Source organism: Ursus americanus, chromosome 22 (genome assembly GCF_024610735.1).
Source record: "Ursus americanus isolate L20-20 chromosome 22, mUrsAme1.1.p, whole genome shotgun sequence".
Classification (NCBI taxonomy): Eukaryota; Metazoa; Chordata; class Mammalia; order Carnivora; family Ursidae; genus Ursus; species Ursus americanus.
The window spans coordinates 23392914-23420673 of NC_142148.1; the positions used below are offsets into that span (position 1 = coordinate 23392914).

General features: G+C 46.6%; 1 protein-coding gene across 2 annotated transcripts; it reads left to right on the top strand.

Annotated features, from left to right (window-relative positions):
- Positions 1-119: 119 nt before the first annotated feature.
- Positions 120-23950, top strand: GGT7 (gamma-glutamyltransferase 7). Of its 2 annotated transcripts, none has more exons than XM_087853628.1 (15): positions 120-360; positions 6425-6660; positions 7028-7179; positions 8405-8522; positions 9374-9441; positions 9654-9727; positions 10034-10230; positions 12250-12337; positions 13899-14026; positions 14194-14282; positions 15944-16093; positions 16212-16329; positions 17062-17199; positions 18359-18451; positions 21508-23950. In XM_087853628.1, exons 1-15 carry the CDS (start codon positions 192-194, stop codon positions 21568-21570), a joined length of 1881 nt encoding a protein of 626 aa, XP_087709754.1. In that variant the 5' UTR covers positions 120-191; the 3' UTR covers positions 21571-23950. The 2 variants fall into 2 exon arrangements, with proteins under 2 accessions (XP_087709754.1, XP_045662252.2); XM_045806296.2 differs by having other exon boundaries at positions 130-360; positions 18359-18458; positions 21508-23944.
- Positions 23951-27760: the final 3810 nt, after the last annotated feature.

Genomic DNA, 27760 nt, shown 5'->3' on the forward strand with positions numbered 1-27760 from the left:
CACCTGCCGGTCCTCTGCGGGAAGACAGTGCTAGGGGGAGGGGTATTCAGTCAGAGCTCGCCGCCCGCGGGGGTTGTGGTGAGGCGCCCCCTCCTGGAGGCCCAAGAGCTCAAGCCCCGCCCTCCACCCACCCGCCGCCTCCGCCGCACCACTTCCGGCAGGCGCTGCGTTGCCGGGGGGCGCGGGCGAGGATGGCGGCGGAGAACGAGGCCAGTCAGGAGAGCGCCCTGGGCGCCTACTCGCCGGTGGACTACATGAGCATCACCAGCTTCCCGAGGCTGCCGGAGGACGAGCCGGCGCCCGCGGCCCCTCTGAGGGGCCGTAAGGACGAGGACGCCTTCTTGGGAGACCCCGATACCGGTGAGGCCCGCTGGCCCCGTCCCTGCCCCCTGGGACGTCCCCGGTTCTCCTTCATCTGCGCGGAGCATCACTTCCAGCTTCCATCTTCCTAATTCATCCCTTTCCTCCTGGACCTCTCCCTTCTCTCTTGTCTCCGTTAGTTATCTAGTGGGGATGGAGATGCATTTCTGCCTTGGAGGCTTAGGATGCGACAAGGGAGAACGATGCCAGAACTGCAGTAGCAGCAGGGGTTGGGGTTCCTCTTGGGAAGAACCAACTAATAAGGAAGGAATGTTGAAGGGGAGATCCTAAGCAACAGCCGAGATCACCCAGAAGAGGCCATCCGTTAGTCACAAAGAACAGGATAGGAGAAACCAAGTCAGACTGCAGCAGGATGGGTAGAGGCTAGGTCTTGAGAAGAACTTCCCCACAGGCAAGGATTGTGGGAAGGCGAGACCTTAGGGAGAAGCTAAGAATCTCTTCACGTTCCGGGAGGGGTAAAGAGAATATGATTTACGTCTGTCTGTGAGCGGCGGATATTGGGAGACAGGGGGATGGACTGCATGACCTCTCAGAGTCCTTGGGGAGCAGAGTGCCTTTGCTGCCCTGTGGATTACCTCACCCCTCCCGGAGCCATGGATCAGGCCAGGATGTTAGTAAGGTAGCCTGCCCCCTAGGAAGCAGGCTCCAGAATTTTACTGTGTTCTCAGCCTTTGAAGGGACTGCAAGGGGTGAGAATAGGGAGGGGGGAAACAGGGCTTGGGGGAGACCTGAGGGCCAAGAGCTCTCTGAGCATTTCTTCCCTAGGCTGGCTCTCCCTCCTATCCATGTAGCCCAGCTCTATCCTCCTCTCCATTCTTCATCCTCCATCCCCCATCCCTCTTTCGCTCAACGTCACTTCCTGGCATTAGAGCATCCTTCTGCTTCACTCTTCCTCCCAGTGCCTGCACTTGAGCCCTCTCCCTTACCAGCCTGGCAGATCCTGCTTCGCTGACACAGCCTTCTCTAGCCTGACCCTTCTGTAGCTATTCCCAGTGTGGCAGCCCCAAACTCTTTCCCCCTCCACAATTTTCCAGTCATCTGGCCCTTACTAGCAGCACCTGCCAACCTAACTGGGCTGTACCCTACCTGGAGGGAGGAGTAGGGAAGGGGGGGAAGCTTATAGGCATCAGATATCAAGCTGCAGATCAAAACTTTTTTCCCAGAGGGTGTGACCTTGGAATCAGGAGATAGCAGGGAAAGTAGTGGGAAGATGTGTCCTGGTGGATAACAGCCTGAAACCAGGTCCTTTATTCGGGGGTCAGGAATGCCACTTCTGGTTCCAGTGCTGCCTTGATTCCTGTGTAACAGTGGGCACATCTACCCTGACCTGGGCCTCAGGTTCCTCTTCCAGCTCAACTGGGAATGCCTATCTCTCCTAACGTAGAGATTGGAAGCCCCTGACATGTTTTCTCCTGGCTCCCTGTAAATGTCTTAGCATTTATCAAGTCTGTGATTATTTGAGCAATCATGTGGTTACTCCATGTCTGTAAGCCCTATGAGAGGGCAAGATTGTGACTGTTTTGTTCACCATCCTTTCTCCACTGTCTGGCACAGTGCTAAGCGCTCAATAAAAATTGTTGATTATTCAACAAATAAATGAATGAGAGAGATCTCAGGGTGAAAGAATAGCTAAGCGCTCAATAAAAATTGTTGATTATTCAACAAATAAATGAATGAGAGAGATCTCAGGGTGAAAGAATAGCAGGGGAGGGAGTTCTCAAGCCTCAGGGAGTACCTTAGGGAGTTAAGACAGGTTCTGCTCTCATCTGTACAAAAATCCAGCAGAGACCCTTGTCGCCCGAGTTTCTGGGAATCTGCACCTTATGCCATGGTTGTGCACTAATGTTCCAAGGACCCTTACCATCATACCTATGTAGTCATTTCAATGCTATGTCTCAGAGCACTACTTCTAAGCGCCAAGGCTCCTTTAGCCAGCTGGACTAGCCTGTTGGCTAACATGATCTCCTATGTTCTCAACCTGGAGGTGCCACTTACTAGCACTGCCCCATCCTCTTAACCAGGACCTTGGTTGTGCCCAGCTAGTCTCTAGCCTGCCACTCCCCAGAACCAGGTGCCAAGTACCCCATAGAAGACCCTATGGAAAATAGTGACCACTCCAAGGTTGGGGAGATTCTTAACTCTCTTCTGAGCTCCAGGCCCATGATTTCCTGTCTGTCACAGGCATCGGCCTCTAGATGTCCTGCAAGTGCCTCACCTTCAGGATGTTCTATGCTGAAGTCATCATCTCATCCCCATACCTGCCCTTCCCCCAATGTCATTCTCAGTTAATGACACTGCCATTCACCCAGTCTCCAAGGTAGAAGCCCAGGAGCTACCCACGACTTCCTTCCTCTTACTTCCAAAGGTGATCAGATGCTCTCTGTCCTCCTAAGTATCTTGCAATCCATCTCATCATCCCTGCTATCAACACTGGAAAATGAGCTTCCATCCTCTTTACCTGTATTACCCATAGGTTCTAGCTACTCCCTGCCCCCTCCCTGCCCCCTGCCCCACCAACCCCAATCCAACCACCACCCTGAACTTCTGATCATGTTGTTCCTTAGTTCAAAAATCTTTAATGATTCTGCCCTTAAAGAAATAAGCAAGCCAGGGATGACCTCAGTTTCCAGCCAAGATCTCTCTCCTGATCTCTAGACTTGCCAAGTCAACTCTGTTCAGGATTCTTTTGTCATATACTCAGTTAAAACTGAGCTAATTGTAAAAGAGAATTTTATTGGGTAGCATAACTGAAAAATTCAGGGATGTGGGGCCTCAGGCATAGCTAGATCAAGGTACCTAAAAAGGAATTGGCTTTTGTCTTTTGTTTTGCCTTCCTTTTTATGGTCTTCATCTTCAGACAGCCTCTCATTCTATGGGGGCAAGATGCTCCCAGTAGCAACAGGTTTATACCTTACCATTTTAGCAATCTAGACAGAAAGAAAGCCTTTCTCTTTCCCAATAGTTCCAGCCATAGAACTAAGTTTGAGTCTCATTGATCTGGTGCTGGTCACATACCTGTGCTGAACCAGTCACTAGAGAGGTACCTGTTCTTAAGGGCTAGGCCTTAGGTCATATATTCACTCTGGTCAGGAATGAGAGAATGAGAAATGAGAGAGAGGAGCTGGTGTTTTGAAATCAAAATTGATTGGAGATGGCATCTAAGCAGATAAAAATCAGATGTGTACTAGGCCAGTTGCTTCCAGACAACTCCTGTTGGTGTCCCACAAATTTAGAATTACCAAAAATAAACTCATCCTCTTTCTCCCAAAAGACTTGTTTCTTCTGATTCCAAACTAACCTTTTCCCAGTGTCCTGCTGTTCCTCTTACAAATCAGCAAAATCACTGGTATTATTGCCCTAGTGCTTACACAGTAGGGTACTCAGTAAATATTTTTGTTGAATAAATGAATAACTTAATGATTGACTGATGGAATAAAAAGTCTTGAATAGGTCCAACTCTGATGGAGCCATATCACTTCCCCTGCTGGTCCCTCGTAGCTGATTGGAGAAAGCAGATTTAAGGACAAGTACCTGGAAGTATCAACTAGAGTTAGCTTGTAAAGTTGGTTTTTGAGCATGGAAATGGCTCCTAATGCCATGTGGAGCAATGGAAAAGAGGTTTGAGTTACTTTTGCTTCTGCCATTTATTCATCTTATGATGTTAAGTGGGCAATATCACCTTTTCCAGCCTCAAGTTTCCTCATCTGTAAAATGGAGAGAATAGGCTTATCACATAAAGTTATGGGAGTGCTTCAATGAGGGAATGTATGTAAGGTACTTGGAATACAGTCAGCATCGATAAATATAAGCTCAAAACCATTTTCTGCACTTTTGAAACCTCTAGGGACCAAGGAGAGTTCTGTGCCCACAGTAGGTATTTAACATCTGTTTGTTGGATGCATTCCAGGTTTTTTTACAGACTGGCGCTGGTGCTGAGGAGTAGAGGCAAGCATTATCAGCTGAGGAAGGCTTCCAGAAGACAAGTTTCTTTTCTTTTTTTAAATAAAAATTTAAAATAAATTACATGTTTATGGTCAAAAAAAAAAAAAAAGGAAAGAAAACAGTGAGGAAAAGTAAAAGTTCTCTTCTCCATTCCTATCTGCGCACCATTTTTCCTCTTTATTTAAGAAGATATGTGTTAATTTAGGGGCACCTGGCTGGCTCAGTCGGTGGAGAGTGCTACTCTTGATCTCAGGGCTGGGTGTAGAGATTACTTAAAAAAATAAAATCTTATATATGTATTGATTTTGAAAAAAAAGAAATATATATAGTAAAAATTTCAAAAAATCCATCTCCTTCCCACCTTCAGTATCTTTCCCCGAAAGTAACCACCATAAATATTTTCTAAAAATTATCTGTATATGTTTGTGGCTTCTTATTTACACAAAAGAGGGGAGTGTGGATTATAGAGGGCCTTGGATGCCAGGTCAAGGAGCTTGGATTTTTATCATGTTGGTATTAATGAACCATGATAGTGTTTCAAACAGGAAAATTTAACAGTCAATTTTCAGCGTTATCCTACAGACTTTTTAAAGGGGTTATACTCCTAGTGCATAGTAGCAAGTACTCAAAAAATAGTTATTGAATGAATGAACTTTTTAAAACACATTGTACATACAGCAAGGGTATTAAGGTCAAGGTCCCAGGCCATTTCTTTACTGTTCACAAATACCCAGGACCCTTAAGCCATTTAGAGAACTGGTTTCAAGGCTAATATGACCCAGAGGAGGGAAACTATGGGACAGAAGAGGGTCTCAGCCCCGGCCAAGGTGGAAAAGGAATGGAAATAACTAAAGGGTGCCTGGTAGACATCGTTTCATGGAATCCTTATACCCATTTGGCCAGTTAGGGATTAGCTCCAGTATTAGGATGAGGAAAGCGAGGCTCATGACTTGAAGTGACTCATTCATAGTGACCTAACAAGTCAGTGGCTTTGAGGTCTCCCCTGTCTCCACTGTTCCTGTCCTTAGATTCATTCTTTAGATAGCAGCCAGAGGGATCTTTTTAAAATACAAAACAGATGGCTTCCAGTTCTTGCTTAAAACTCTGAAGTGGCCTCCCATGGTTCCTAGGATTAAATCCAGGCTTCTCACTAGGCCCACAAGGCCCAGTGCACCTGGCCTAGCCTCCACCACACTACTCTTTCCCCTCACTCACTGCACCACAGCCACCCAGGCCTTGGTTTGTTGTTGTTGTTGTTGTTGTTGTTGTTGTTGTTGTTTTCCTAATGCACCAAGCTTATTTCTACCTCAGGGCCCATTGCACCTGCTGCTTCTTCTTTCTGGAACACTCTGCACACTCACCCCTGTTCTACATATGGCTAGCTCCTTTTCATCCCTTACTTCTCACTTAAAAGTCACCTCCACTGAGAAGCCTTGCCAAATCCCAGCTAAGCAGCCCCCAACACACATCATTATTCTCTATCATTTCATCCTTCTTTTTCTTCATAGAACTTGCTGCAAGTTGTAATGATATACTCCTTTGTTTACATGTTTATTTTCTTTTCTTCCACTGGTCTGTGAACCTCATGAGGGCAGAAACGGTCTATTCCTTTCCCCTAGCATCTAGCATAGGGCCAGACCCATAGCAGGCCCTCCATATTTGTTCAGTGAGTGAATGAACAAGCCAAGCAAGGTTGGAAGCCTGGGTCTGTCCATTCAGTTTATGTAGCTACTTCCTTGCAGAGAAGGCTGGGTCCCAGCTGAGGCAGGATCTGGTTTCTAGGGAGGGCCCAAACCCCCTCCACTCCAGGAAGTGTTTGCCCTGGGTCCTAGGTCGTGAGTGGGTCTCAGGTCTCAGGAAGTTTGGCATAAGGACCAGGCATCCAGCCCCCTGCTGCCCACCTGAGGGTCCCTGTCTCTACCCAGCCAGGACTGCTGCCATCCTGTTCTGGGGTGCGTTGGGGAGACACCAAAGTGCGGGCAGTACTGTCTAGTGGGGTTTGCTTAACAGGGGCGGGGAGAGGGAGGAAGCCCAACAGTCCCGCCTAGAGGGCGGGCAGGGCGGGGTAAGGTGCCCAGACCCACCTGGCTGCTGCCTGCAGACCCGGACTCCTTCCTGAAGTCAGCGAGGCTGCAGCGGCTGCCGTCCACGTCGTCGGAGATGGGCAGCCAGGATGGGTCGCCGCTGCGGGAGACGCGCAAGGACCCGTTCTCCGCGGCAGCGGCTGAGTGCTCCTGCCGCCAGGACGGACTCACAGTCATTGTCACAGCGTGCCTCACTTTTGCCACGGGTGTCACTGTGGCGCTCGTCATGCAGATTTACTTCGGAGACCCTCAGGTGAGCCAGTTGGGGGGGTGCGCAGAAGGAGGAAACTGGAGAAGAGGGAGTGGGGAAGCGCTTGAGGAGACCAGACCCTGGGAATGGAATTGCGACTGGCTGAGTTGGGGAGGGGGCCAGCAAATGGAAAGGGGAGAGGACAGTGGAACGGGACAGGAAGGGAGGGAGGGGCTCAGGATATGAACGGGACAGAGCAAAGAAGGGACCTGATCAGGTAAGAGGTACTGAAGGCAATATAGGAAGAGTCACAGGGTAGAAGGAGGCGGGCTCCCATCCCCAACACCTGTGGAGGTTCTGGGGTTGGTGGAGGTGCCTTAAGGAGGCAGGGTCTCCTACTACCCCCACCTAGTCCGCTTTCCCTTCCCAGATCTTTCACCAGGGTGCCGTGGTGACTGATGCTGCCCATTGCACATCGCTGGGCATCGAGGTGCTCAGTAAACAGGGATCTTCTGTGGATGCCGCTGTGGCAGCAGCCCTGTGTTTGGGGATCGTGGCTCCACACAGTTCTGGCCTGGGCGGGTAAGGAGCTCCCAGCTGCAGAGGTTGGGGTCCCCCAGGCCTACTTCTGTGTCCTGTAGGCCTCATGTGGGGGTCTTCGAGTTTGACCAGAGAGGAGGCTGAGTCCTAACTCCTTGCATTTTGTCTTTCTACACCCAATTTTACCCCCTTCTCCTTATATGGAGTTGGAGGAGGTGTTTTCACAAGCTTTTTTTTTTTTAACTGTGTAAAGGCTTTTATAAAATATAAAGTAAGGTGCACAGGTGGGGGCATACTGTCACTAATTAGGGCAGGAACACTTTAACTTTTAGGGTTTACAAATCCTTAAAACAAATCCTGTGAGCATGATGAAAGCTATGGACCCTCTAGCCTCCAAAAATACACCACAGGCTGAGAACTCTTAAAACAGAGATTATAAACTGGCCACCCATAGGCCATACCCAGCACACAGATTAGTTTGGTTTCCACACTTAAATTTTTTAAAAATGTGTTTGCTATTGTTAAAAAGTTGAAATTTTTCATAAAAATCCAGATTTTCAATATCTCTCAAACAACCAGAAGACCTAGTAACACTGGGCCCATGTTCCCACATGGCTGCGGTAGCATTATCTGGAGCTGAATAGCATGACGGGACTTGCTGTCCACTTGGCCATAGTTCCTACCACTATTGTTTATCTGTCCTGCTTTCCTTATTATGTTACTTGGCTGCAGGCCAACCATCTCAGATGCAACTCGCATCTTAGATGGAAACAAGCCACAGAAAAGGGACAAGCTGACAAAGCCTGTATCTTGGCTCCTGCAAGACCAGCCCTGCAGGCCCTACCAAAGAAATTCCCCTTTTGGTTGTATACAGTCCATCCTTACATAATTCAGTCCTGAGAGAGGAGGCCGGGGCATACCATGGAGGCAGGTGCAGGAAGCTGGCAGGGGTCCAGCTGTGGTCTAGGGAGGGGGCAGGAGGTAGAACATCTTGCTCTTCCAGTCTCTGGGTTTTCCCTAATCAGGGATTAAAGTCTCCAGTAACAGGCTAGAAGAGGTCCATGGTCTCCGGGTCCCCAACCCCCTAGATTTCATTCCCCACCCTCATACAGTGGCCGAGTCTCTGAATCCCTGCTAGAGGGGGCTCAGACATCCGACTCCTGTGACAAACTTAGCCTATGGCCATTACCATTGGGAATAAAAGAGTGGCAGGTTAATTGTTTAGGGGGTAGTATCTTATCAACCTCCCCTTCTGTGTCTCTCCCAGTGGGGGCGTGATGCTGGTACATGACATCCGACGAAATGAGAGCCACCTAATTGATTTCCGGGAGTCTGCACCAGGGGCCCTCAGGGAAGAGGCCTTGCAGAGATCCTGGGAAACCAAGGTGGGGACCCTGGTGAGAAGAGAGAGTGCAGGGGTGGTCTCCCTTTGCTACCCTTCTGCTAACCCAAACATTACGTTGCTGAGTAATTACTATGGAAGTGAAGAAAAGAGTGAAGCGGGTTGCTCTTAAAGCTATGAAGGAGATAGGCAGCTCCCGAATAAAATAATGAACCAAAAGATCTGTATGGTTGATAATAGGCAATACAGCAACACCTTACTTCTCTGGCAACCTTGCCTACCTGGAAGCCTGAGCAGCCTGAGAGGTTGCAAAGTTCCTGCACTGGAACTCACACATCTCATTCGAAGCCTGTTGACTATAACTTTCCCAGCATGCAATATATTGAAGATTAAAGAGGAACTGCAAAAGGAAACCCACTATCCACTGAGCGTAAGGGAGGAAATAGAATAACTTGGAAAAATAGATATTTGGTGAGGTGGCAAAAGCCAAACACATGCGTGGGTTATCACAACTGAGTAATGGTGGTGTGACCATGGAAAGGTTAGATGAAACTCCCTTGTCCATTATTTTAAAAGGTAGGAATAGATATAATCCAATGTGGACAGATTTCCATCTAAATTGATTATATCTTGGCTCTTAAAAGCGTTTGTTTAATTTATAAATCCTTCAACTGTGATAGATAAAGGAAGCCTTTCTGCATTTGCTGATAGTAAGTCAGGGAAATGGGAGGGACGCCTGCGTGGGGAGAGCTTGTCCCTCCTCTGGGATACTTGGCCTGTGTCTTTCCCCTGTGCCAGCCCCCATCCCTGGCTTGGGGCTCTGCGGAGTTCAGCCCAGCCCCCCCCTTCCAGTGACCTGGTCTCCTCTCTCCCTCGCCTGCCCGCCTCGCCCAGCCTGGGCTCTTGGTGGGGGTCCCCGGAATGGTGAAGGGGCTACATGAAGCTCACCAGCTCTATGGCAGGTAAAGACCCTCCCCCTGGGGACCAAGGGCCCCTGCCTGGATTCCTCCTCGGGTGGCCTTCTCCTACCTTCCTGGATTCTTTCCTTCCCAACTCCCCCTCCTAATATCCCCTTCCCTTGCCAGGACTCTCCTTCCCGGGAACCCCCTTTCCCCCAGGACCCCTCCTCCTCCCCCCAGGATCTCCTCCACCCCCTGCTCTCCGGCCCCCCCAGGCTGCCATGGTCCCAAGTCCTGGCTTTCGCAGCAGCTGTGGCCCAAGATGGCTTCAACGTGACCCATGATCTAGGTCAGTGGGGCCTGGGGGTGGGGGGAAAGGCATGAGGTTTATGGGAAGAGGAGAGAGAACCTCTGAGATTTGGGGTCCAAGCCAGAAAGCACCTGTCTTCCACTTTCTCGTTTAGCTCCCTCCCCACCCATCCTACCCTCATGGGGATGCAGCCTCAAATGAGAGGCTCTGGGAAGGGCCCATATACACCACTTACCTCCCCCATAACAGCCTCCTGGGGGACCAGAGCTCTTAGGGCCAGCCACTCAGCCACCTCACCTGTGGTGCATCTCAGCCCCCTGCCCAGCCTCCTGTCCCTACTTGCAGCCCGTGCCCTGGCCGAACAGCCTCCGCCCAATGCGTCTGAGCGTTTCCGTGAGACATTCCTGCCATTGGGCCACCCGCCACTACCTGGCTCACTGCTGCGCAGGCCTGACCTGGCCGCAGTGCTGGATGTGCTGGGCACCTCCGGCCCCGCCGCCTTCTACGCAGGAGGCAATCTCACACTGGAAATGGTAACTGAGGTGAGTACTTGGGGAGCCCCCCTGTCCTGAAGGACCCTACTGCAGGGACATCATCTTCCCTTTACTTCCCTCTCTGTCTTTCTACATAAACTTACTGATGATTCCATTTACTTAAGATTCTCTAATAGACAAAACTAACTTCTGGTGGTAGGGATCAGATCAGTGGTTGTTTGGGGTGGGAACACAAAGTTTATGGGATGTAGCACAAAGAACCCCCTGGGATGATGGAACTGTTCTGTCTTGACTGAGAGAGGTGCCCTTGGGTCCCTCCAGGGCTGGTGCCAACCTGTGCAGAGTCTTGACCTGTCCCTCCCAGGCCTGGTGGAGACCCAGGATCAGCCTCAGCTTTCCTGAGCCCACAATCCCACACTACTCTTGGGTTTTTTAGGGACTAAGGGAAACCCCTTCCCTGGGGATATTGACACAAGGGCTTACCAACCAACCCGAAAGACTCTTAGTCTGAGGTAGTAATGGGTTCTGAGAACTGTTGTCAGTAATTCAAAACTCCTAATGGAAAATTATGTTCAAGGTAAGGATACACAGACCAACTCTGTGATTCTCTCATCTGTACCATTGGAGTAATTATCTGTTTCTCTGCCATGCGGTTGTGGGAATTGAATTGGTCCATTGTTGTTCTACATTTACAGAGTGCCTGTTCTGTGTCAGACCTTGTGCTGGGCACTGGAAGTATGGCTATGTGATAGATGCCCATCTCAAATGGACTTAACTGGGAAGTCCAGCAGAGTACTGGCTGTAGGTCTGCTGGGTCCAGAGCTCCATCCACATTGCCAGGCCGTGTTCCGTCTCTCTCTCTTTCTGCCACAACTCTACTTTCTTCTGTTTGAATTCACTCTCTGTCAGATCCTTTCCACACCTGGTCCCCACCAGCCATCCTTCCAGCAAACCAACCCAGAGAAAGAACATTTGTCATTCCAGTAGTTACAGCAAAAGCCTCCAGGTTATGTCTCATCAGCCTGTCATAGGTCTCATGACTATTCTCAAACCAATCACTGGCATGGAAAAGGAATGTTCTGATTAGCCACACCTGAATCTTCTGGAGAAGGGGATGAAGGAGACTCTAACAAGACTATCTGAGCTTTAAAAGAAAACTAAGTTGAATTTATAAACTTGACCAATAAAGGAACACACACACGAGCCAAGAAATTCAGTGTGTAGTTCACTGAGTGTGGATTAGAAGTCAGGGGTTTCAAGTACTAAAAAGTAAAAAAAAAAAAAAAAAAAAAAAAAATGGAGGGGGAGAGAGAGAGAGAAGATTCCTAGTGGGTATGCTAATTTAGGAATGAAAATTACCATGCTGGAAAGGATGAACGCATGGGTTTGTACAAAATTGGTTCATTGGTCAATAGAGTGCTTGGATACATTCAATGAGGGTCATTCCTACCAGGACCATCCAGAGTTCATGGTTTGGGAGTGGCTTTAGTTAATTGTAGTGAAATGAAGAATCCAGTTTTGATATCTTATAGGCAAATTCTGCTGTAAGTAGAAAATGTTCCTTTTTTTTTTTTTTTAAGTAATCTCTACACCCAATGTGGGGCTCGAACTCAGGACCCCAAGATCAAGAGTTGCATGCTCTACCAACTGAGCCAGCCACATGTTCCAGAAAATATTCCTTTTACATAGGCAGAGAAGGTAGTATGTTCAAGGCTATGGATGAGTTCAGAACCAGGTGGCTGTATGGAGCTCACTGGGGAATAACAGGACTTGAGGTGGGAGAGGTGGGCAGGGGCCAGATCACAAAGGGCCTTGGATGCCAATCTAATGGGGTCATTCAAAGAATGTCTGATACATAGCAGGTCCTCAGTACTAATGCTTTTTCCCCTTCCTTTTTCCTGGGGTACCCAGGGCTAACAGGGTCTCTAAAGGCCATGATGGAAATTGCAGAAGGCATAAAAGTAATAAACATCAAGTCTGTCTTTGATTCAAACATGTACCATAGGACAAGCCCAAGTGTGGTGTGTGGCTCACAGCTGTGGGATGGGGTCCTTCTCTCCCCTGCAGGCTCAGCACGCAGGGGGTGTCATAACTGAGGAGGACTTCAGCAACTACAGTGCCCTCGTGGAGAATCCTGTGTGTGGCGTGTACAGAGGTGACCTCTCTCCCAGCTCTCAGGGTCCCTGCTCAGGAGAAGCCTCCCAGTCCATGGCCACCTCCTTTTGGCCTAGAGACTCCTCCCCATTTTTCAGGAGAGAAACTGAGGCAGTGAGCTGCCTAGGCAGCCAACTGTTGAAGCAAGCCAGAGCCAGCCCACCTTCTGAAGTAGTTGTGGGGTCAGTTACCCCAAGTATTTAGGATATGAGGAGGGAGGTCTGGTCAAAGGCTCAGGCCTGGAAGTTTTCTTGATTTGGGCTCTATGTTATCTCAGCCCCACTCTTACTGCCCTGTACTTCCTAAGAAGAATTCATAAGACCAGAGTCCATCTAGCTTCATATTGAACAAACTTTTCAAGACAATTATAGACCTGTCCCCTCAAAAGAACAGGTGTCAAAAGGAAACTGAGGCCCAGGGATGGAATGGAACTTAACCTACCAACCTCAAACCAGCAAGGAGCCCAGAAAGCTAAGCTTATGACATAGGTGAAGTCCATGTTTGCTGAACCCAAAGTGGTGGGTTCCTGGGTCCCTCAAAAGGTTCTCAGGTTCTCAGGTTCTCTCCTCTCTAGGAGGTCTGGATCATCTCAAGCCCCAGAACAGGTCACCTCTGAGTTCAGGTTTCCAGGCCTCAACCTCTATCCTGATTCTTTTACCAGAGGTGATGGTATATGGAGCAAAGGAAGAGGGTAGCTTTGGAGCCAGGAAGACTTGGGTTTGAGTACCAGCTGTCCCATTCACCTTGAACAAGTCACTTCCCACTCTGAGCCGTGGTTCCCTCCTGAAAATGGAGACAATAGTAGTGTCTATCTCTCAGGGCCCCCATGAAAATTTGAGGAGATGATGTTGGAAGCTGCCCTGATCAGAGTGGACACTGAATGCTTATTTGATTTTACATTTCTCTTCCCCAGCCTGGGTTCTCTTGACAATGCCAGTACCTTGAGTGCTCTGGGTTCCCCTTGTCTCCTGTAAACTTGGACTAGCTGCATCTCTGTGCCTCAGTAAAATGAGGATGATAACATTACCCATTGTGAGGATTAAATGAGTTAATCAGTTAATATTAATGTTATGTGTCAGGTATTATCATTATTCCTTCAATGTCCAAACATCCAATAGGAGCCTCAAATAGGAAGAGGAGGTTGTTGCTCCCAATAAGTTTTGGGGGTGGTGGGATCATCAGGGGCCCTGAATAGTATCCTGGCCTGTGGGAGGAGCTAAAAGAAGACACATGGTGGACCAGGAATCTGGACATCTGGACACCTGTGCCTGTTCTGCCTACAATGTGACTCTGGGCAGACTACAGTCCTCTTGGACCTTAGTTTCCTTGTGCAGAAGAGGAAACTGAAGGCCAGTGTTCTGGGTTGGAGTCCTGGCCCTGCCCTTGACTTGCCATGTGAACTTGTGTGTGTCCCTTTGCCTCTCAATGCTTTGCCTGTCAAGGCAGGTTCCCTGTCTGATGAGAGGTCAGTGCAGTAGTCTCAGTCTATGTGATGGTGGGATGTGGAAATGCTTTGACCCCTCTCCTGCCATCCAGTCATTTCTTTTTTTTTTTTTTTCCAGGCCACCTAGTTCTCAGTCCCCCACCCCCGCATACGGGTCCTGCCCTCATCAGTGCTCTCAACATCCTTGAAGGCTTCAATCTCACCACGCTGGTGTCCCGGGAACAAGCTCTTCACTGGGTGGCAGAGGCAAGGCCGACCCCTCCACCCTGCCCTGGGTCTTGGTACACTGGGAGTAGGGGGATGGGGTACTGCCATGGGACAGGACTAACCTCCACGTTTTCTCACATGAGGATCATTAGCATGGGTGCTGGGAGGAGCCTGACAGCCTTTTCCACATCCCTGTACATTTTCAGACCCTGAAGATCGCATTAGCCCTGGCCAGCAGACTGGGAGATCCTGTCTACGATTCTACCATCACTGAGAGCATGGATGACATGCTCAGGTGGGTCCCAGGGCAGGACCCTCAGGGTTACAGAGGTGGTAGTGGGTGTGAGGAAAGGATCAGATGAAAAGCAGCTGGTAGAGCAATAAGACCTGGAGTCCCAAGTCAATTTCAGCTCAGCTCCAACTCAGTGTGACACTGGTTGCTTCTCCCAGCACCGACCTCAGTTTCCCCGTTTGTACAATGAGTTAGTCTGCATTATTTCGCTCTCAAAACTTTCTTACCCTAGCAGGGCACATATCTGGACCCATCTGGGCCCCCTTTTTAGTGGAAAAAGAAAGCCTAAGAACAATGAAAAGTCTCCAAGCAAATACCTGAGGTGATGGGGATTTTGATAATTCTCCACATTAGCAACATAACATTGTAGTGAGACTGTGGGTTCTGGTCAGACTGACTGAGTTCAAATCCCAGCCTCACCAGTCACTAACTGTGCAGCATTGGGCAAGTCATTTAAATTCTGTCTCAGTTTCTGCAAGGGGGTCTGACAATAATGGCGCCAACCTCATGAGGCTGAGGTAAGGACTAAATAAGGTCATACCTGCAAAGCACTTAGCACACTGTGTGGCACATACTAAATAATTCAGCAAAGAGTATTAGTAATTGGCAATAGGGGTGGGTAAGAATGGTTGCTAGTTAATTGCTACTCTGACTGACTGAAAGGCTAGCTAAGGGAAAAATCAGAAGCCAAAAATATAGTCAGCATAAATTTGTAGTAGTACTCAAACAGTTCTATGGATTAAGTTGAAAACAACGAGACTGAAATGAATAGCTTATAATTAAACAGCAAAAAAAGCAACAATAAAACAGTAAGCAGTTCAAGGCCACAAGGATGAGGGCTAAAAACAAAGCCTCTGTCCCCCCACCCAATCCACTTGAAACAAAGCCCTCTGTATGTCTTCTGTGTGGCCTCCAGCCTTTATGGTTGAAAACGGAATGAAAGTCTTCAGTAATCCATGGTAACCTGTCACTCTAATCAGCTAGAATCACAGAACTATCAGTCATTATGTAAGAAACCCTCAGCCAACCTTTAAAAATCTGGAGAGTTACATGTTTTCAATCTAGCTCTAAAACACACACACACACACACACACACACACACACACACACACACACCCCTATATTAAATTCATCCAAGTAATTCTTCCAATAAATAGTTATTCAGGGCTTACTGTGTGGCCAACTCTTCCTGTGTCTTGAAAAAAAAATTTAATAGTAACTAACGATCCCTGTATACAAAACCCTCCTCTGAATAAACTCTTCATAAAACTTCAGTTCGAAACCACAAATATTAGGTTAAATGAATTCTGTTTGTTCATTCAAAATAAATATTATCTGAACATCCACTATGCCCCAGGTGCTTTCAAAGAGAAGATTAAGTGAGTAGATAAAGTCGAGTAACTAAAAGACTCTTGATTTAAGCACTAAATAAAAGTTGACTCTAAAAGGGAATCTGGATAACACCTAAATGAACTCAGTCCAACAGTGGTTTCCTGGATATTTCCCATATGCTCAGAATGAGAGATTCTGCTCTCATAGACCTAACAGTCCAGTGGGGGAGGTGGATGTTAATCAAATAATTGCACAAACAGGCATCACAGTGTGGTAGGTGGGGTGTAATGAGAGCCTGCTGTGTATTGATCTCCTACCCCTTGTCTTTTCAGCAAGGTAGAAGCCGCCTACCTCCGGGGCCACATCAATGACTCCCAAGCGGCCCCTGCCCCACTCCTGCCCGTCTACGAGCTGGACGGGGCTCCCACGGCCGCTCAGGTGCTGATCATGGGCCCTGATGACTTCATTGTGGCCATGGTCAGGTATGCCAGCTCAGGCGCAGAACCTGGCACTGGGGATCATCTGGACCGGGAAGAGGTGGGGGCCAGATGGGAATGAGGGTGACCTCAGGGCTCAACTGGCCCCAACCTCTACCCCCAGCTCCCTGAACCGGCCTTTTGGCAGTGGCCTCATCACTCCCTCGGGGATCCTGCTCAACAGCCAGATGCTAGACTTCTCCTGGCCCAACAGGACTGCTAACCACTCTGCACCCAGCCTGGTAGGGCCTTGCTTCCCTCCTCCCCTGGGGACCTTGAGGCCAGGTAGAAGGTACAGCAGTATGGCTGCCCCTCCCTCCCTACTTCCTCTAGGAACTTCTAGTATAAAGAAAAGGAGCGTAAAAAGGTGTCGGCTTCACCCCCAGCCCAAGTCTCGGGCTTGGAGCCTGGTGAGCCTGAAGAAACCTCATCCCATTCCGTCCCTGTCTCACTATGTGACCTAGGGAAAGGCTTGCCCCCTGTCTTGGCCTCAGTTCCTTCACCTGTACAATAAGGATATTAGCCCTCATTTGATGCTTTGGCACTTTTCTGCACAATGGTCTACGATTGTGTGATGCTGAGCTGATGGGGCTCAGCCCTCTTGTTGGTCAAAGGAGGACAGAGATAGGATTTATGGTCTAGTTAGCCCTCTAGTTGGTCAAAGGAGGACAGAGATAGGATTTATGGTCTAGTTAGACCACTCTGCATGCTGGGGCCCTGACAGGACAATGAGAGATAGATGACCAGGGTGGAGATGATCCTGTTCTTCCCTTTAGCCATCTGTCTTGGCTTGATCCCCTCCCTTCCCACCCGTGGTAGCACCATAGCAACTCAGTGGGCCCACTATCCACCCCAGTTATCCAGGGACCCTGCCCATTTCATAAACAGCAAACTGTGGCCTGGGAAGGGACCATTCTCCCATGAAAACCTGCCCCACCTGTTATCCCCCTGTGGTCTTGGTCCTCTAAAAACAGGAGAATTCGGTGCAGCCAGGGAAGCGACCACTGTCTTTCCTGCTGCCCACTGTGGTCCGGCCAGCGGAGGGGCTCTGTGGGACCTACCTCGCCCTGGGGGCCAATGGAGCCGCCCGGGGCCTCAGCGGACTGACCCAGGTGAGGTTTCCTCCATGGTAGGCCCTTTGTGGCCAGCAGCCAAGCTGTGGCCTGAACTGTAGATGCCCTTGTGTCTCTGGCTTGTTCTCATCCCTAGCTCAACAAGCATAGGCCAAGGCTGCTTTGTGACAGGCCCATCGTGGACACTGGGGACATAGGCTGTGCTGAGTTTCTTAGCCAAAATGGAGCCCTGGAGCCCCTTGTCTTCCAGGTTGGATGGACAGTCATGGGTCGGTGGAACTGAGAGGTGGTGTAGCACGTAGGCTGCCTAGGTCTGTCAGCCTCAAGTCCCATGATGCCTCTACTCAGCATCTGAATAGACAAGCAGCCCTCTTTAGGGTCTGATTTTGAAAGGAAGTGACTACTCTCCAGAATGTCTCACAATAGTTACACAAATGTTTTGAGCACCTGATATATGTGCCAGGCACTTACTTTGGCAGGTGGTGAGTTAAGTAGCCTGAGCTTTGGAATTGGACAGTCCTGGGCCCTAGCCCAAGTGCTGCCAATTTCCAATGGCGTGATGTTGGGGAATTCGCTCAACCTCTCTGAACCTCAGTCTCCTCATCTGTAACATGGAGACAATAACAACAGCTAGCCTTTATGGAGTTCTACTAACAGCCAGGCATGGTGTTTCATGTGCTTGCTCTTTTAGCCTTCCCAACATTGGGAGGAATCCTTATTTCCATTTTGTATATGAGGAAACTAAAGCCCAAAGAGGCTAAGAAGTTAGGTCCAGTTGAGTAAGAACAGGCAGACAGTTTGTTTTGAGAGCCTACCCACACTCCAAACCACTAAACTAAAAGTACCCACACTGTGCCCTAGACTACTCCAGCTATTAACACTGTCCTGGCCAGTGAGAAGGGAGGAGAGCCCCAGAGCCAGGTTATAGGAGACTGACTGCCAGTGGTACCTCTTCCTTGGCTCTCTCTAAGCTCTGGAGTGAATTACTTTCCCTTTCTGGTCCTCAGTTTCGCCCTATATGAAATGGGGACAGTCATTACAGGCCTGCCTGTTTTCTGAGGCTGTTCAGATAATACCCCTAGTGTAAGGGTTCCAAAGAATAAGAAGTCAGGCTGGCGGGGGCGGGCGGTGAAACCTGGGGAGTCCTGGATCTCCATGTCTGGGGCAGCCCTGACTTCTACCCCTTGGCTGCCCACAGGTTTTACTGAATGTCCTGACCTTGAACCGGAACCTGAGTGACAGCCTGGCCCATGGCCGTCTGCATCCAGACCTGCAGTCCAACCTCCTGCAGGTGGACAGTGAGTGCAGAGCAGAGATCCCCATGGGGCGGGCTAAAGGCCGGGTGGAGAAAGGGGCTCCTCCCAAGGGTATCCCTGCCTTGACCAGCACAACTCCTGCCAGTGAAAGTTTGGTTTCTTCCAACTAACTCCTTTGGAACAGTGAAAGATCTGGGTGCTGGAACCAGTTCCATCATTTCCTGGTTGTATGGCCTTGGGAAATTCATGTCTCCACTCTGAGCCTCAGTTTTCTCATTTGTAAAATAAGACACAGTTGTTTAATTCTGCACACCATTCATTCAGCAGTTTGTATTGAATACCTACTGTGTGCCAGGTGTCTTCGTAGGTGCTGGGAATATGGCATTTGCAAGCAGACAGAAAAATAAATAATCAAAGAAACACAAGAAAGTGAAATAACTGCTCTGCAGGGTGACATAAAAGACTGACTCGATGACTAGGGAGGTCTTCTCTTTGGTGACATTTAAGCAGAGATCTGAAGAGTAAGAGGGAGCCTACCATGCAAAGAACCAGGGCATGTTTTGTAGGTGAAGGGAACAGATGCAAAGAATTCAGGGCAGAAATGGGCTTGGCATGTTTTAGGAGTAGAAAGGAAACCAGGATGAGTGAGAGTGAGATGAGGTCAGAGACGCAGGCAGAGGCCAGGTCATGGACCTTGTAGGTTACAGTGAGAAAATGGACTTTCCTCTAAGAAGGACAGGTGCTTAATTTTAGGCACAACTTAATTTTGTAAATGGGAAAGTATGTGCAGCTTTGAGGCATTCTATTACAAGAGGTGATGTATTATGCAAGTCCAAGAGGGATAGAACATAGAATGAGACATGGTTCTTGCATACTTGGTATTATCATTTCCATTTTACAGACAAACTGGTGGCCACAGAGTTATAAATGAGTCAAAAATCAACCAGTAAGTGGCAGAATTGAGATTAGAACACAAAGCTAGCTGATACCAAAGACTCAGTTCTTTATAGCATATCTCCTAGACCAAAGCACGTTAGAAGTCATAGACCTAAATCCTCAGCAGTCACACCCTGTAGTTTGGCTAGTAACACTCTGGATCCTGGATGATGGTAATGAGGCTATCCCAACTAATAACTTCTGATCTGTACTGAATGTGAGGCTCTGTGCTAGGTTACTTGGGTGGCGGTGGGGGGCGGTTGGATTTGGTTCATCCTAGCCCACCCTTGAGGAGCTCACAGTCTAAGACAGGAACATGAGGAGTAGAGGCTTAGCGAAGGGAAAGTTCATCCACTGAGGGCTATGGAGAAGGTGACAACTAGCTGGGTCTTGAAGTATGAGCAGGTGTTTGGCATGTCCAGAACCCAGAACATTCTGTACAAACGGGCAAAAGCCAGAAATAATGGCCCAGAAAGCAGCCAGGAGGCCTGCTGGACTAGAAACATTGTTTCCTAAACTTCGGAATTTATCCAGCACCTTCACGAATTTTGCCACATTTGCACACCATCTGAACCATTATTTACATATATGTCTCTATAAATGGACTTCCTTTTCAATGTAAGTGTATTTTAAAGGTAAATCCCATATCATAATCACAAATGGAAAAGTAGCATCATTTGCCACAAATAAAAGATAAATAGCTATTAAAAAGTCAACCGTTTGTAGGTTTTAGGTGGATATGGTTACTCCAGAAGGCTCTGGACCCTGCTCTCTCCATTGAAGGAGGTTAGAAATGTTTGAGTCCAGACTAAAACTTAGTCCTTGCCATTATTCAAAGGATTGAAAATGAACCATAAAGGAAATACATTTCTGACTTGGTGATTCAGTGCTACTCGGTGTTGTATCTTTACCTCAAGAACTACCCGAAATTATCCCATCTGCAGAAATAAAACCAGATCTTTACTGAGGAGCAGTAAGAAGTGAAGTTACAGGGTTTATCATGGAGGTTCATGGTAAGAAGTGTGGACTTTATCCACTTGACTGGAGGTGGGATAGACCTGAAATGTTTCATGTAAGGGAAATGGATTGACGTGGGGGGGAGAATTTAAGTTGGGGAAACAGAGGCAACTAGGATAAAGGGCCAGGCAAGAAATGGCAAGGGCCTGAACTTATGTAAGAGGATGGGGATTTCTTCATTCATCCACATAAAGGCAATGAGAATCAATGCCGAAAAGAGAACATCCTTGCCTTCAAAACACATATAATCTAATGCAGAGAGTCATAGTAAATAAATGAGTAAATAAACAGGTAGCAGTAAGTACTTTGAAAGAAAATAAAGCAAGGTAAAGATGACAGGGCTGCCATTTTAGATAGCGGTCAGGGAAGTTCTCCTCAAAGATTGGAATGAAGTAAGGAAGCCGGTTTTGTGACTATATAGGAGGAGAGCATTCCAGACAAATAGAACAGCAAGTGCAAAGCCCTGAGGTAAGAGCATGTTTGGCCTACCTGAGGGACAGCAAGGAGGTTAAAGCAGAGTTAAGGGAGAGAATGGAAGGAAGTGACGAGAGGAGTTTAGGGAGGTAGTGAGGTCCCAGATAACCTTGTGCCTTAGAGGCCTTGGTAAGGACTTTGGATTTTCTTCTAGGAGTCATCAAAGTCATTGGAAGATTTTGAGAAGGGGAAGTGAGTGGTCTGACTAATGGCTTAAGAGGATCCCTTTGGCTCTATGTGAATAGGCTGTAGGGAAGCAGGACTGGAACCAGAAAGACCAGTCAGTGGGCTATGCAGTAAAGGCTGCATCATGGCTATCCTGGCAAGTGATGATGGCAGCTTGGCCTAGGCAGGTGGAGATGAAGAGCCCATAGCCCTTTTTTGCGGTATTAAGAATGAACATATTGATCACGTACTATATTCAAGGTTCTGACCTCTGTACTTTCTGTGTATTATCTCCTTTAATCCCTTCAACAACTTCGTTTGGTAGGTTCTCATATAATCCCCATTTTATGCATGAGGAGGCTGAGGCTCAGAGAGGTAAAGCAGTTTGCCCAAGGTCATACAGTGCGCATCCAGCACCAGGACTCAGGTCTGACCGTGGGACTCCTGAGCCAGTGCTCTGAACACTCTGAATGTGTATATGTTGGGGGATGGTTTTCAGGTGAGTTCACAGAGGAAGAAATTGAGTTCCTGGAAGCCAGGGGTCACCATGTGGAGAAAGTAGATGTCTTATCCTGGGTCCATGGCAGCCGGAGAACCAACAACTTCATCATTGGTGTGAAGGACCCTCGGAGCCCAGATGCAGCAGGAGCCACCATCCTGTAGAGCAGCGGGGTGGGGCGGGGGTCTCTGTTCCCCCCCCCTTTGCATGTTCCTAGAGTCCCTCCTTCTCCCAGGTTTGGTCTCAGGGGGACCCCAGGGATGCCCCAGATCATGGGCCAGAGGGGATGCTTAACAAACCCTATCCCAGAGTAACTGGAAAATTCTCTAACCAGAGGCCGGTGGTGGTGGTGGTGGTGGTGGTGGTGGTGGTGAGTGTCAGTGTCCACAACCAGGCAGGCAGGACCTTGAGGAGTCAGGCTATCTGTCTGTCTCCTTTCCCGCAGCCGTGCTCGCCCCGAGCTTAGGGATGTGCTTGCAAACCCTTCTCAAGGGTCCTCACAACCCCAACATCTCCAGTCTGGCCCGACTTGGACCTTGTTTTCCTTCTCCCTTCTCCTGTCCCCACCCTCATTTCTTAAATGACTAGGATTTTTTTAATGGACCATTCTGGGAAGGGGGTGCTCCTCTCTTTCTCCCACCAAGTTGAGGTGGGGCCTTGCATCTGGGGGGGCCCCAGGTTGTGGGTAGGGGTGGGGGTGGGGATGAGCTCAGGGGCTTCCATTTGCAAAGGGGAATTAAAGAAAGACTATTGCTTAACCACGGCTCTGGATTGATTTATGTTTGGCTGTGTTGGGAGTGGGAGCAAGTGAGGTGGTACAAAAGCGACCACAGCCATTTGTTTACTATTTGTTTCTTAAATTGGATATTTTGAATATTTCCTTCATATCTTGTTTAAGATATGAAGCTTCCTGATTTGAAAACTTACTGCAGGGCTACCTGGCTATCTCAGTCGATATAGCATGCAACTCTTGATCTTGGGTTCATGAGTTCAAGCCCCACATTGGGCCTGAAGCCTACTTAAAAATCAGTCAGTCAGTCAATCAATCAATCAGTATTTTTTTTAAAGTGAAAAAAATAAACATTTACTAGAAAGTTACAGTATTCAAAACAGTTTGGTACTGGCATGAGGCTGAACATACCAATGGAATAGAATTGAGAGTCCAGAAATAAACCTATATATTTATGATCAATTGATTTCTGACAAGGGTGCCAAGATCATTCAATGGAGAAAGAACAATCTTTTCAACAGACAGTGCTGGTACAATTGAATATCCATGTAAAAAAGAATGAAGTTTGACCTTTACTCCACATCACATACAAACAGTAACTCACAATGGATCAAAGACCTAAATATAAGACCTAAAACTATACAAGTCTTAGAAGGAAACATAGGAGGAAATCCTCATGACTTGGATTTGACATTGGTTCTTAGATATGACACCAGAAGAAAAGGGGGAAAAAAAAGATAAATTGAAATGCATCAAAACTAAAAACTTTTGAGCATTAAAGGACACTATCAATATCAAGAGGGTGAAAAGACACCCCCCAAAATGAGAGAAATATTTGCAATCAGATATCTGATAAGGGTCTACTACCCAGAATATATAAGGCACGCTTCAGTTCAACAACCCAATTAGAAGTTGCTCAAAGAACTTGACTACACATTTCTCTAAAAGATATTCAAATGACCAGTAAGTCCATGATAAGATGCTCAATATCATAAGTCACTAGGGAAATTCAGATCAAAACTACAATGAAATAAATACCACTTCACTCACTAGGTTGGCTATAATAATAATATTTTAAAAATCATTTTTTAAAAGGAAATAAATGTTGGTGAGGATATGGAGAAATTGGAACCCACGTATATTGCTAGTGAGAATGTAAAGGTGCAGCTGCTGTGGAAAACAGTTTGGCATTTAATAATTAGAATTATCATATGCCCCAGCAATTCCACTCCCAGATATATACCCCCGAAGAATTGAAAACAGGTGTTCAAACAAAAACTTATACATGAATGTTCCTAGCAGCACTAGTCACAAAAGGCAAAAGGTGAAAACAACTCAAATGTCCATCTGTGGATGAATGGATAAGGAAAATGTGGTATATCATGCAATGGAATATTATTCAGCCATAAAAAGGAGTGAAGTACTGATACATGCTACAACAGGAGTGAACCTTGAAAACATTATGCTAAGTGAAAGAAGCTAGACACAAAAGGTCACATATTATATGATTCCATTTATATGAAATATCCAGAACACATGAATTTGTAGAGACAGAAGGCAAATTAGTGGTTGTTTAGGGATAGGGGAATGGGGCATTGAGAAGAAGACAATATCTAAAGGGTACAGATTTTCTTTTTGAGGTTGATAAAAATTGACTGTGATTATGGTTGCACCTGTGATTGTACTAGAAAGCATTGAATTGTGTGCTTTAAATGACTGGATTGTTTGGTATGTGAATTCTACCTCAATAAAGCAGTTTTTTTTTTTAAGATTTTATTTATTTATTCGACAGAGAGAGAGACAGCCAGCGAGAGAGGGAACACAAGCAGGGGGAGTGGGAGAGGAAGAAGCAGGCTCACAGCGGAGGAGCCCGATGTGGGGCTCGATCCCACAACGTTGGGATCACGCCCTGAGCCGAAGGCAGACGCCCAACCGCTGTGCCACCCAGGCGCCCCAATAAAGCAGTTTTTAAAAGACAGGATTTGGCAATATCCACTGGAGCTGAACACATGCAAATTCTATGACCCAGAAATCCTGGTCCTAGGTATATACGTATCCAGCAGAAAATTGTACATATGTTCATCCAAAGACGTACAAGAATATTCATGGTAGCACTTTAAAAAATTGACCCAAAGTGGAAAATCACCAACAAGAGAATGGATAAATTGTGATATATTCAATTAAGAGAATGTTATGCAGCAATGAAAAGGACAAACTACAACTATATGTTAACAATATAGATGAATCCCAAAAACATAAAATTAAGCGAAAGAAGCCAGACTCAAAAGAGTACACTCTCTATGGTTCCATTTATATAAAGTTTAACATCTGACATGCCTAATCTATGGAGTTAGAAGTCAGGATACTGTTTACCTTCAGGGGTATGAGTAACGACTGGAAAGGGAGCACTAAGGGGCATTTGTGAAGCTGGCAATGTTCTATTTCTCAATTTAGGTGTTGCATAGATAAGTGTTGTATACTTTCTGAAAATTCATCAGGAATTAACACTTAGGACTTGTGTATCTTTATGTCTTTGTGTTATACTCTAATAAGTTTTAAAATTTCAGAGTATTTTTGAAAACAGGTGTTTTTTTTTTAAAGATTTTATTTATTTGAGAGAGAGAGCGCAGGAAGGAGAGGTAGAGGGAAAGGAGAAGCAGGCTCCCCGCTGAGCAGGGAGCCCAATGTGGGGCTCGATTCCAGGATCCTGGGATCATGACCTGAGCCGAAGGCAGCTGCTTAACCAACTGAGCCACCCAGGTGCCCGAAAACAAGTTAAGTCCTAAGAATAGTTCTTCTTCTTTTTTTTTTTTGTCACTTCTTTTCGATTCTGTAGTTATCACTCTATTTCTATTTTTCAATCTTTATTTCCTAAGAGCTATTGCTTGCCCATATCAAGCCTTTATGCAAAGTAGAAGTGACTCCTCTTCAAGGCACCTGTATTTCCTGTTGTCTGAAATTGTTGAGCTGATTTTATTTATTTATTTATTTATTTTATTTATTTATTTATTTATTTATTTTAAAGATTTTATTTATTTATGTGACAGAGAGACAGCCAGCGAGAGAGGGAACACAGCAGGGGAGTGGGAGAGGAAGAAGCAGGCTCCCAGAGGAGGAGCCCGATGTGGGACTCGATCCTGGAACGCCGGGATCATGCCCTGAGCCAAAGGCAGACGCCCAACGACTGCGCCACCCAGGCGCCCTTGAGCTGATTTTATAACAAGGCATTTTACTGCCATCTACTGGGAAATAATCACAATAAAGTTATAAATTACAGTGAATAGTAGTACCCACTTAGAGGTGATGTCCACTTGCAAGACACAACTTGTCCAACTAAATGTGGTAAACTTGTTTGGCACGTTTGTGACGAACCCCGTAGACAGGAGAACGTTGACACTCTCTAGATGGTTTTGTTCTTTCTTTTTATTCCTGTTTGATGTTGTTCTTAAAGACATGGTCAAAGTATTCACTGCAAAAGCTTGAGCTCATTTGGACTAACATGTGAAAGCAAAACTTCAATAAATGCTAATCAATTTGTTTATGTCAAAGAACAAATGATTTGCTTTTTCTTTACCCAAGTCTGAATCCAGAACAATCCTGGTTGTCTTAGGACTGCTTTTTTTGCTCAAAACATTCTGTGAAATAGCTTTATACTCTCTTAGGAAGCCTCTGTGAATCTGGCATTGCTGAAGCCATCATAAGTGCTAGGTACTCTTCTATAACGTTTTATATCACTAATTCATTTAATCCTCTACCCTTATTATATAAGGTGCCCTTATTATCTGCATCTTACAGATGAGTCAACTGAAGCACGAAAAAGTTCATTTCTATTACAAGTGATGATATTACCAAAAAACCTTCTTTGGGGGAGCTTACAGTCTATTAGGGACACAAAATAAAAACCATGTAAGCTTTAAGCAACAAACGAAAGGGGATGCCTGGGTGGCTCAGTTGGTTAAGAGTCTGCCTTTGGCTCAGGTCATGATCCCTAGAGTTCTGGGATTGAGTCCCGCACTGGGCTTCTTGCTCAGCAAGGAGCCTGCTTCTCCTTCTGCCTCTGCTGCTGTCCTTCCTCGTGCTCTCTCTCTCACTCTGACAAATAAATAAAATCTTAAAACAAACAAAGGGGGAAATACTTTGGACCCTGTTGGAAAATCATTTTTCTCCTTTTGGTTCCAGTTTCCTCATCTGTATAGCAAGAGGGTTGAATTTTTCCCAAGGTCACATAACTAATAAATGGCAGAACTAGAATCCAAATTTGGGTATTTTGGTTTCAGAGCCCAAACTTGTGATCACTAGGCTATATTTAGTGCCAGTTTATGGCCTGTTTCTGTCCTTTTGCTGACTTCCTGTAGACAATAAATATTTATGTTGCTTCTGCTTCTGCTATTTTCACCTACAGAAAGTGTAGGTGCCCAAGTGGGTCCCTAGATCCTACCTCCCAGCATCCTCGTTAATCCCAGGAAAACTTATGACCCTCAGTTTAAGGACATGGATAAAAGGTAAAAATGAAGATAGTGGTTCACGTTCTGGCATGTTTTTTTTTTAATTGTGGTAAAATATAGAATTAATTTCACCATTTTAACTATTTTTAAGTGTACAGCCCTGTGGCATTAGGTACGTTCATTTCTGTGCAACTATCACTAACACCCATCTCCAGAACTCTTTCATCTTCCCCAACTGAAACTCTATAGCCATTAAACAGTAACTCTCCATTTCCCCTTCCGGCTAGCCCATGGCATTTCTACTTTCTATTCTATTCTTTCAGTTCTACAGTATTCTACTTTCTGACTCTATGAATTTGACTATCTAGAAACCTCCTATAAGAGGAATCATATAATATTTTTCCTTTTGTGACTGGTTTATTTCACCTAGCAAAAGTCTTCAAGGTTCATCTTTGTTGTAGCATGTGTCAAAATTTCCTTCCTTTTTAAGGCTGAATGATATTCCATTGTATGTTGTATAGACCATATTTTTAAAAAAGATTTTATTTATTTATTTGACAGAGAGACAGAGAGAGAGGGAATGCAAGCAGGGTGGGCGGGAGAGGGAGAAGCAGGCTTCCCGCTGAGCAGGGAGCCCAATGCGGGGCTCGATCCCAGGACTCTGAGATCAGGACCTGAGCCGAAGGCAGATGCTTAAGGACTGAGTCACCCAGGTGCCCCATAAACCACATTTTGTTTATCATTCATCTGATAGACATTTGGGTTGCTTCTACATTTTGGATCTGGTGAATAATGCTGCTATGAACATGAGTGTATGACATCTGCTCAGGTCCCTGCTTCTACTTTTTTGGGAGGGAATATTCAGAAGTGGAATTGCTGAATCAATGGTAATTCTATGTTTAACTTTTGAGGAACCTCCAAATTGTTTTCCACAGCTGCTGCATCATTTACATTCATACCAGCAAAGCATAATTGTTCCAATTTCTCCATATCCTCACCAACACTTGAAATTTTCTGGTTTGTGTGTGTGTGTGTTTTCTTTTATAATGGCCATCCTAATGGGTGTAAAATGGTCTCA

Coding starts and splice junctions, on each gene's coding strand:
- GGT7 (XM_045806296.2), top strand. CDS start 192: ATGGCGGCGGAGAACGAGGCCAGTCAGGAGAGCGCCCTGGGCGCCTAC. Junction 8,523..9,373: donor AGAGATCCTGGGAAACCAAG/GTGGGGACCCTG, acceptor CGCCTCGCCCAG/CCTGGGCTCTTGGTGGGGGT. Junction 16,330..17,061: donor ACCACTCTGCACCCAGCCTG/GTAGGGCCTTGC, acceptor CTCTAAAAACAG/GAGAATTCGGTGCAGCCAGG.